The following is an 11,208-nucleotide window of genomic DNA, read 5'->3' as shown; positions in this document are numbered from 1 at the left end:
CTATAAGTGAATTCGTCCAAATACTTCTAATACGTTCAACTGGGGGGACTACATACATAACGTGCTTTCATTTCTAAACGGTAAAAACAGATATGTATGAAAATATGCTGGTGTATAGAGACAAATTAAACATGTAGATTCACTGTTCCACAAAACACGTAGGGGAGTGTACATCGTTTCCTTCGCTTTGACAACCACATGCTATTCAGTGACCAGATGGAGACTATGACATAATATGAAGACACCGCTCTGATGCATGCAGTAGGTCCGTTGTTTCTGATATGAGGATATCCGAACTTTGTGATCTATGTTTAATTACAGTCCCTCATCACGTCCTTGTTTATCCCATTTGAAAGAGACAAAGATAGAACACAGTGAAGCTTGGCGGGAGACTTTTCTCAGGTACACCTTGCCTTTCCAAATAGCAACCAGCTGAATGAAGGTAACTAAAGCACTAGGCACAAAATGCCATATACTTCTTCCAATAGGGGCAGTGTTATTTACCAGTATCAATGTTTGATCAATAGATGTCTTCGTAAATGTGCATCACAAATGTGTTTATTAGCCCATGAGGGTTAGCAAAAGCTGCTTCTCATAGTACCTGCACTGCATATTGCAAAGGAAGCCCTACAGTTCAGGTATTACACATCCACTTGGGACACCAACAGTTTGATTATACAACACACACAAACACTCACACAGACATACAAAACACGAGAGACACACACTTGTGAAACAATTTACAAATAGCAAATAAGCTTCGTACAATCTCCCACCCACCCTCTTATTCCCAAAGAAATGTCTAAAACACGCCTATGATTTATGTGTATCATTTATGTCCACGCACACTATATATAAAAAAAAGTTAGGTTTTTTTTGGGGGGGTGTATCATTTGGCATGAATGCTTTTTGTATGAAAATTCAGCATCTGTTCTAATGTATGCAGTGTGATAACTGCTGTTAGAAGGGATTAACTCCTGTAAAGAATGCATTTAAAAAGGGTAAGAACAGAGAGAAGCTCACACGATGGTTCGGATTTGAATAAAAAATAAATGCTTGCACAAACACGGCACAAGTCAATACATATAGTAGCAAGCAATAACAAAAGCCAAGAAACGTTGAATTACCTTATCGAAAAATAGAACAAAAGCTACTCTAATACGTGAATTCTACAACCAAACATTCGATAAAAAATGATTATTATTCTCTAAAACTAAAATATCTCTGGTAACAGTAGTGCACTTATCGGTTTAAGCAGTGCAACACATATGCAAGAAAATAATGCAGTCCTCTTATCAAGCTTTTAAGAAATATTTTTTTTTTCCTTTAGAAAATAAAAAAAAAACGAAAATCATAGAATTTAATTTCTTAAGTAAAACAATTCAATATTAAGCACAGGCATTTGAAGAAAATTTGCAATGCAGCACTTTGTTTCTATCTACAACATATTGTTTTCAGACTGTACTGTAATTGTGGTTAGTTACGATCTCATCGTTGTAACTAAAAAAAAAAAAGGTGTCTACTCAAATGAAATGAGCAAAAACGTCAGATTGCAGTTGCAGGCAGACGTGTCTGTCTTATTTTGGATAAAATGCAAAGAACAACAAGACAAATATCAGAGCAGAGCCTCTGAGTGACGTGACACTCGAACGGTCTCCCCACTCCCTACTCCCAAATCTATTCTGTACACACTTGTGTCTAGGTATCCGGTGAAAACAGGAATGTATCTTATTGTCTGGAAAGTCCATCTGCAAATTGTGGTATATTATGAAGTAGGCTAATTATTGACCCGGGTATATGTTATCATGCTTTATTTTGCCTCGTGTCTCTCTTGTCTGCATGTCATGTCCGGACATGGCATGTCATTTGGGCCACCAGGTGGAGCTAAGATTTCAGGAGTAGTGCATTTCATTTTCTCCACCTGCTCAAATAGCTGGGTCATATCCTTAGGAACAGGGTAGACAAGAGTTTTAGGTCATAGGATGATATTTATGTCCAATGCAAGTTCACAGAATCATTCTCAATTCACCGGTAATCCATTTGACGGCTGTCTTAAACTTCCTTGGTAAATCATTCCATTATCAAATAATATATATATATATATATTTGTTTAAATAATTTGAACGATAATAGTAATAATGACGAATCGCGTCGTAATCTACAGCTGATAACAGTCTGGTACACGTTGTGGGAACAGCAATCATGATAAGTCTGGTGACATACTCAAGCCTGCCACAACTGCACATGTCAAATCCTCTTCATAGAACTAAACCATAATTTAGAAACAGATTAAGTCAAGAAGAACTTTCTTCTGTCTTCTGTTAATAAGTTGTAGCCTGAACAGTCTTCTAAGATATTAGTGGCAGTGTATGCAAACGAAATAAACTCCTAACAATATTACTTTTTGTTTGTTTGTTGCTCAGATACTGTCTTATCAACAACCCTAATTTCGTCAACTTAACCTGAACCATCAAACTGCATGGACAGTAAAACATTAACCAAATAACCATTCCTATACCCACTCACAGGAAGTTACATTTCAGTACAATTAGTCAAATCATCTTGTACCTCCACAACAGCTGCATTTTAATCCCTCGATACCATAATAATAAATAAAAACCCAGTGTCAAATGAATTACTCTCCTTTTCTTATCCGACATAAGAAGGCAAACTTGTGACCAACAATATTTTTTAAGAGGGAATCTTTAGCCCAAGCCAGATTTTTTTTTTTGTTGTTTATTTGAAAATCATACCACAGTAAGCTTGGACGCCTATAGTGCCCAAAACGGTCAATATGGGATCACATTTACCATGTTAGAAATTTCATGGCAATGTTTGCACACGCGCACACACACACACACACACACACACAAGCAGTCACGCACACATACAAATACACAAGCACACACATACACACATGAACACATACACTCATACAAACATATATCTATACTGTATATAGGTGTGTAAGTTTGAATTTGTGTATGTGTGTGTTTCTTTCGTAGGCCTTTCGGTAGTGTTCAACACATAAATCAGTAATTTTAGGAAAGCATACATTTAGAGGCCTGTAGTAAGGATCCATCCAGTGGATCAATATCAAACTACAAAGCCTTAAGGCCACCATCTTGTTTTTCTTTTAGAATAACAACAAAAAAACTCCTTTCTGGGAAACTTAATGTGCCAGTGTCTATACTCATTACTCTTCATGCCCCAAAATAAAAAAATCTAGTGCCATTTTTCTTTTTCATTCTTTTTTTAAAAGAAGTGCATCTATTTGTACTTATCCATCGGAGACATGCATTCGCATGTGGTCATTGAAGTGCTCAATTTGGTCGAACTTGGCAGGACAGACGGAGCACACGTAGGTGGTCCCTTCTTGGCAGCTTGCCTCCGCAGCCACACCCACTCCTGTTCCGACCCCACCCCCTATTCCGGCACCTCCGCTGACGGGCATGGCGAGGGCCACCACTCCGGCGCCGGGTTCGGGCACGGCCATGGGGATGGAGACGGGACCACCGGCGCCTGCTGCCCCCGACAGACCTGTGACGGCGCCCGCTGTGCTGTGCAGAGCCATGTGTCTCTCCAGCAGGGTCTTGTGCGAGAACTTCTTCTTGCAGATGTAGCACTCGTAGGACTTCTCTCCACGGTGCAGCCGCATGTGGACGTTGAGGGAGCTCTTTTGGGTGAAGCGTTTGTTGCAGATGCTGCACTGGTAGGCACGCACCCCTGTGTGTGTGACCATGTGTTTGATTAGGTAATCCTTCAGGGAGAACGAGCGCCAGCAGATGCTGCACTGGTGTGGTTTCTCACCTGGATATACACAGAAGTCACAGTCATTAGGAGGAAAAATGGGAGACAGGAAAACACAAAACCGTGCTAAACAACGAAGGACACCGACAGCGCAACTCGATTCTTCCAATGTAGCCTTGAAAATGTCATTTTGAAAATAAATGAGGACTGTGCCCGTCACAAAAAAAGTTCAAACCAATGCCCTAACAAAGTTTGACCTCACTGCCAAGCAACCATTGTTGATCTGCACACTCGTCCTCCATCTGTTTACGAATAAGTATCTCGGCTTGAATATATTTTAGAAAATATTTAAAATAGCATAATTCTGCTCTTAACTGGAATATAAAGAGCCCGTTTATGAATTCTGGTAGAATTAGAACCCCTTCCTGCTCAGTGGTAGTTGCCATCCCTCTTTTTTAAACATTTTTCATATTTATGCACCAATCACCACCCACTGATAAAACTCTAAATTACAAATAGTAATCAATGTGTCATATTTTACAGGACGAGCTTCATTGGCAACCATACAGGACCTTAAGTATCGCTCACTGTATTAATCAAATACAGAAATATCAGCTATGATGCAGGCTGCCAAAGTTCATTTTTCAATGTGACAGAGCCTTAGAACTCATTTGTACCGCTCAGCTGAATCAAAATCAGGGATTGACATTAAGGTAGCCTAAAACTGATATTTCTGGTTCCTCCCCATTGTTTAAGTGAAGACAATTGATGGCATTTCTTTGTGTAAAAAAAAACTAGGGCCATAAAATGCCAGAAATGTTCTGTCTTTCACTTAAAACATGGGGAGGAATCAAAAAAGATCATATTTAAGCTACTGGAATTATTTGCAGTTTGGTTGTTTTCAGTTTTTTTTTAAACTACCTGACCAATGGGGAAACCACAGAGCAGGCTCAACTTGCCCGACTGCCATGAATTCAATAAGGGGAGAAACCAGAAAGTTCACTTGCCCGGCCAGTAGGGGAACCCTTGATGTCAATCCCTAAAATGAATAGTTCTTTCATGCACAGAAAACCTATGTAATTTCCCTTATGCTAGTAAAATATTTGTTTGCTCTTAGTCATCCATCAAGAAATATCCTACATACTTCAAGCCATTAAACACAATAAATATTTATCCATTGCTACATGTTAACTTAAAGAACCATTCATTGCGTTTGTGTATTTTATGTTTGCAAATGTACAGGGAAATTATTTGAACCACAAACCACTCATGGCAATATACTAGTGTTACATGCAAAATGGTAAGAGGAGCTAGTGTACTCACCAGTGTGCACAAACATGTGTTTGACATAGTTCTGTTTAGCAGTAAAGGTTTTAGTGCACAGAGTGCACTCATAGGGCTTCTTCTCCCCCTGTCCCATCTGGGCCGCCTGTTGCTGTTCCCGCACTGCCTGCTGCTGTACCATCAACTGCTGAGAGAATGGGGGCATACAAGGGGGCGGAACGGCCACAAACTGGGTCTGTTGGCCTCCCATGGACTGTGGCAGGCTGAAGAGGAAGGGCTTGTTGTTGCTGGCCGACTGTGTGGCAAAGAGGTTGGGCAGGTAGGAGTTGCTGGCCGTGCCCATTACCTGGGTGTTGCTGGTCATGGTGAGCGGCATCCTCAGGTTGCTGGTGTGAGATTCGGCCTGGCGCATATAGAGTGGGGCACTTGGCAGGGACTGGGCCATGATTGGGTTGGGCAGGGGCTGCAACATGTTACTGTCGCTAGTGCCGTGGGATGTGCCCCTGTCCTCCGTCTCATGCATCTGCTCTGGGGAGGAGTCATTGACATCGATCTGCACTGGGGTCCCCTCGCACTGTTGCCCCTCTCCAACCCCTTCCCTCCCAAAGCCAAGCAGGTACTGCTGCTGATCCACGGAGTCTGGCTCAGTACCGATGGAGGAGCTTACCCCTGAGTCAAAGCTTTCACCCTTCGGCTCACTCTCCACACCCTCAACGTGTTCTGTGTCTTCTGTGCACTCATCCATACCATAGCTGCTGTACTCGTCCTCTGCCTCCTGCTTTATGTGAACGCCTCCTGTCTGTATGCGTACCGGTCGGGGCTGCTTGCGGCAGTGGGTGGTCTCAGGGGTGGAGAGGAAGCGTTCCATCTGCTGTGACCTCTCATGGATGCGGGTGATCCACGGCGGGTCCTGGTCATGCTGGTCCTTCTGCGTGCCGAGGGCTGGGTCGTAGCTTGTTGTCATACTGGTTACGTAGTGGGAGCGCTCACGGGTTCCATTCTGCAGTGAAAGGCCGGAGTAGGAGTAATGCGATGTGTACGCACGCTCTAGGTTCTGCTGAGATGTGGCCTGCATGTACACTGACTCTGCATCGCTGCTGGGCCCAGAGGTGCCTGACTCAGGTGTGCCCCGGGGCGTCTCCTGCCCAGAGTCTCCTGGGTTGACAGGGAACCCCACTGGCCCGGCCAGGCCCACATTCTGGGACACGATGCGGGTGCACTCATCGATGACCGTTTTGATCTGCAGTATGCTGGCAGCAGTGAGGATCTGGAGAGCTTCCGATTGGGAAACCCGCAGGACCCCACTGTACATGAAGTCTATCAGCTTCTGGATGGACTGCACCGAGACCACAGAGGGGACCTCAATGTCACTGTAGCCCAGGAGCAGCTTGTCCTGAAAGAAGGGGCTCCCAGCGGCCAGCACGCAGCGGTGGGCTCGCAGCATGCTTCCATGGATCCGAACAGTCACGTCACAGAAGTGCCCGCGGTTGCGCTGCTCATTGAGGGTCTCAAGTACAGAATTGCTGAAGTTGTGGAGATTGATGTTATGAATGCGCTCGGTCATCCCCTTGCAACTGATGTCACCTGGAAAAAAGAAGAAGAAAACACCAAACGTTTTAAATGATACACTCAATCTTTAGAAATGTGGGCCACATGATGAGCAACAATCTAATAAAAAAAAAATGTGAAATTGATTATCAAATACATTTTGAGAAGCAACACAGCTGCACTGTTGTAGGGACATAATCACGATATTTAGCACAGATATGCCTAATTTAATCCACTTCAACATATGACCTTTCCCATCCACCCCATGTGATTTCCTCACATTTCGGTGGTCATCTTATTTGATGTTCTTTCATCTTATGTTGGCATTTGATATCGAAACAATCCTATCAGTCGAGGTCAACTGGCTGGTTCGTCGTTGGATGAATGTCTGCACTAAACAGCACGACAAAGGATCTGTGGGGCAATAGCGGGAAGGACACAACCAAGATGGTTCCCATCCAATTAGTTTTGTTCCTATCTTTACAAGTCTGGTGATATATTTTCTATGAGACTCCAAACCCCCAGTAGGTGGTGGTGTGGGTTTAGACTATAAAAGCCTCGTTCATCAGCCGTCAGCGTGCACTGTGACGTGGTTCCTAACTACCCTACTCTCCGGATGTCAGGACGTTACACAGCTAGGCTTAAGCCCTGTTTAAGGTTGTATTTGCGCCCGTCTCCTTTGCTAAAATGTAGAAGCCAAACTCACGAATGGAGTGGTGACTGCCCTAAACACAAATTGTACATAATAAACTACAAAACCTAAAAAAAAGAAATGGCTCAGCTATAGGCTTCATGATATTCCCCGCGTTACAGTATTGCTCTCAATTCACACATTGTTAAAGCTCTTCTTAGATATGTGGCCCTTCTGTGGCTCAGTTGGTAGAGCATGGCGCTTGTAACGCCAGGGTAGTGGGTTCGATTCCCGGGACCACCCATACGTAGAATGTATGCACACATGACTGTAAGTCGCTTTGGATAAAAGCGTCAGCTAAATGGCATATATTATTATATTATTATATTAGATATAAACAACACACGACTTACTTGTTGAATGTTTTACGGACATTTGTAGATCAGTTCAACAAGACTGGATATGACAATGACAATCAATGGCATCCAATCGCTTTGTCCCTCCACACGTGGAAGCTAGATTCATTGAGTGGTGTAAATGGGGTGTTCTACTATTTTACCATTACATCTCATCTCAACGTAACATCATCGATTTTTCTTAACCGCATCTGTATCAAACCACGAAATATGATTTTGCATTAGTCCTCCAGCAAACAGCCTCATTATTACTCTCCTCAACAACAACACAAACGAATGGCTCCTCTGTGAGACTGAACACCTGTCCCTACAATCTGTATACGTTTTACATATTTTCATTCATCCACATAACCCACACCCGGAGCACAAGGGTTCTTAAAACCACTGCTATAATACAACGCCTCTCCCTTTACTCACTGGGTACGTACTGTACATCACACACACACACACACACGTTTATTCATATAGCACCTGACCCCTCTTCACTACTATCACCCTTGTAATTATCTTATGCTTAGCAGTAAAACCACAATGAAATTAGGCTACTTTACCATGCAACCATGGTGACGGAACAAAAAAAACAAAAAAACACCTCCCCTTGATGTTAAACACGATCATCAAGATCTATCTAGATAATGTATATTCATGGCCACGCCTTGCTTTTAGGTCAACAAAAGGAAAGCTCTCAAGTGATTACCTTTGACCACCTGTCAGTGAAGGTGAAAGCCTTGTATCTAGGTGACTATTTACTATAGAAGGTATTGTCGAAAACATTCTATCAAAAACCAAGGGAAGGACTAATGAATACTAGTTATTATTATTAGTTCCTGGGAAACCACATATGATCGTAAATCTATATAAATAAATGAAACAGAAAATAACGAATTCAAAAGAACAAACCAGAAACAGAAAATGTTAATGATTGCAACATGCAGGACAGATTTGGCATATATGAATAAAACCATATTCAATGTCTGTTTCAATACATGCGAAACACAGCCATGCTGCTAGTGTAGCCTAACTATGAGGGGCACTCTCCCCGACTGACCACAGAAATATACTCACACAGTCAGATGACGCTTGGTTGGGAAGATGTGTGTGAGGCTGGTGATGAGGCACAGGACACACTGCTACAGGTTCCTGGTGGAGGTGGCTGAGAGAAGACCAGTGCAATACCTTTCGTCCTCTCTGCTTGCCTCTATCACAGGTCGCTCTGCCACAGTGGTCTCTTCAATACCGCCCTATAGAGGGAACAAGAATCAATTCAGAAATCAACATGCTCATTCTGAGGCAGAAGTGTCTGACCTTGATACGTAGAGACCGACTCCAGCGAATGTATTCGTAACTTACAAAAGACGACTGGGGAAACTTTGAAGTGGCGACGTTGGCTGCAATGCAATGGATGTGTTCAAATTTCCAACGTAAAGAGTGAGTGGACCTTCTAGACTAATACTCTAGTGGACATGTAAACCGCCAACTATACGTCAAGGTTGGAAATCACGTGGCCAAGTCTCTTTTCAGCCGTTATCTAAACCACTGGTCAGTGAACCACACACAGCCAAAGGAGATCCATCCACCTTTCGGTCTGACGTACCCACAATTATATTATATCTCCTCATATCGTATTTGTCAGTTCTGAATAAAATGTCAAAGGCTATAGACATACTGTTATGCTCACCGTCCGATCGTTATCAGAAAAGCATTTAGAGACCAGAAATGTCTACAACCTGCCTCGAGCGGACCTACAGGGGACACAGGAGCTTGAATCAATTTAATAAAAGGTTGCAACAATCGCTAAAGGATTGCTCTCCAATATAAAAGTCTCCAACTGGATTGTGTGTGTGTGTGTGTGTGTGTGTGTGTGTGTGTGTGTGTGTGTGTGTGTGTGTGTGTGTGTGTGTGTGTGTGTGTGTGTGTGTGTGTGTGTGTGTGTGTGTGTGTGTGTGTGTGTGTGTGTGTGTGTGTATACCAAGGCCGTACTGAACGTGATTTCAAATCCCTGGTTTTCCCAGTCCCTATGTCTTGCGTCTGTCTAGGTTGCAACACTCATTACCAAGTTCCAAACTGCCTCTGGAAGCAATGTCAGAACAAGAACTGTTCATTGGGAGCTTCATGAAATGGGTTTCCATGCGCAATGCCAAGCGTCGGCTGAAGTGGTGTAAAGCTCGCCGCCATTGGACTCAGTGGAAACGCGTTCTCTGGAGTGATGAATCATGCTTCACCATCTGGCAGTCCGACGGATTAATCTGGGTTTGGCGGTTGCCAGGAGAAAGCTACCTGCCCCAATGCATAGTGCCAACTGTAAAGAGGAATCATTTGGGCTAGTAAAGGGAAATCTTAATGCTACAGCATACAATGACATTCTAGATGATTCTGTGCTTCCAACTTTGTGGAAACAGTTTGGGGAAGGCCCTTTCCTGTTTCAGCATGACAATGTCCCCTGTGGCACAAAGCAAGGTCCATACAGAAATGGTTTGTTGAGGTCGGTGTGGAAGAACTTGACTGGCCTGCACAGAGCCCTGACCTCAACCTCATTGAACACCTTTAGGATGAATTGGAACACTGACTGCGAGCCAGGCCTAATCACCCAACATCACTAATGCTCGTCACCGTAGCAAAGTTCCAACATCTAGGGGAAAGCCTTCCCAGAAAAGTGGAGGCTGTTATAGCAGCAAAGGGGGGAACCAAATCCATATTAATGCCCATGATTTTGGAATGAGATGTTCGACAAGAAGGTGTCTAAATACTTTTGGTGATGCAGTATATATATATATATATATATATATATATATATATATATAGTTGAAGTCGGGAAATTTACAGACACTCAACCACTCACAAATTTCTTGTTATAACAAACTGTAGTTTTGGCAAGTCGGTTAGGACATCTACTTTGTGCATGACACAAGTCATTTTTCCAACAATTGTTTACAGACAGATTATTTAACTTGTAATTCACTGTATCACAATTCCAATGGGCCAGAAGTTTACTCACACTAAGTTGTGCCTTTAAACAGCTTGGAAAATTCCATAAAATTATGTCATCGCTTTAGAAGCTTCTGATGGCTAATTTACATAATTTGAGTCAATAGGAGGTGTACCTATGGATGTATTTCAAGGCCTACCTTCGAACTCAGTGCTTCTTTGCTTGACATCATGGGAAAATTAAAAGAAATCAGCCAAGACCTCAGAAAACAAATTGTAGACCTCCACAAGTCTGGTTCGCCCTTGGGAGCAATTTCCAAATGCCTGTCGGTACCACGTTCATCTGTACAAATAATAGTATGCAAGTATAAACACCATGGGAGCACGCAGCTGCCCTACCGCTCAGGAAGGAGACACGCTATGTCTCATAGAGATGCACGTACTTTGGTGCGAAAAGTGCAAATCAATCCCAGAACAACAGCAAACGACCTTGTGAAGATGCTGGAGGAAACCGGTACAAAAGTATCTATAGCCACAGTAAAACGAGTCCTATATCGACATAACCTGAAAGGCCGCTCAGCAAGGAAGAAGCCACTGCTCCAAAACCACCATAAAAAAAACTGACTACGGTTTGCAACTGCACATGGGGACAAA

General features: G+C 42.9%; 1 protein-coding gene across 1 annotated transcript in view; it reads right to left on the bottom strand.

The window, feature by feature from the left end:
• Nucleotides 1–884: 884 nt before the first annotated feature.
• The window catches only part of LOC118390475 (zinc finger and BTB domain-containing protein 20-like), a 46,628-nt gene continuing 36,304 nt past the window's right edge, over nt 885–11,208 (bottom strand). Inside the window, exons 3-5 of the mRNA XM_035781079.2 lie at nt 8,695–8,870; nt 5,074–6,618; nt 885–3,810 (exon numbers count right to left, since the gene is read on the bottom strand). Coding sequence (XP_035636972.2) covers nt 3,281–3,810; nt 5,074–6,598 — 2,055 coding nt within the window. The 5' untranslated portion in view covers nt 6,599–6,618; nt 8,695–8,870 and the 3' untranslated portion in view covers nt 885–3,280. The remainder of the gene's footprint in view (nt 3,811–5,073; nt 6,619–8,694; nt 8,871–11,208) is intronic.

Source organism: Oncorhynchus keta, chromosome 11 (genome assembly GCF_023373465.1).
Source record: "Oncorhynchus keta strain PuntledgeMale-10-30-2019 chromosome 11, Oket_V2, whole genome shotgun sequence".
Taxonomy (NCBI): Eukaryota; Metazoa; Chordata; class Actinopteri; order Salmoniformes; family Salmonidae; genus Oncorhynchus; species Oncorhynchus keta.
Note: the sequence above shows the minus strand (reverse complement) of the source record. Positions and strands in the feature narration are given on the sequence as shown.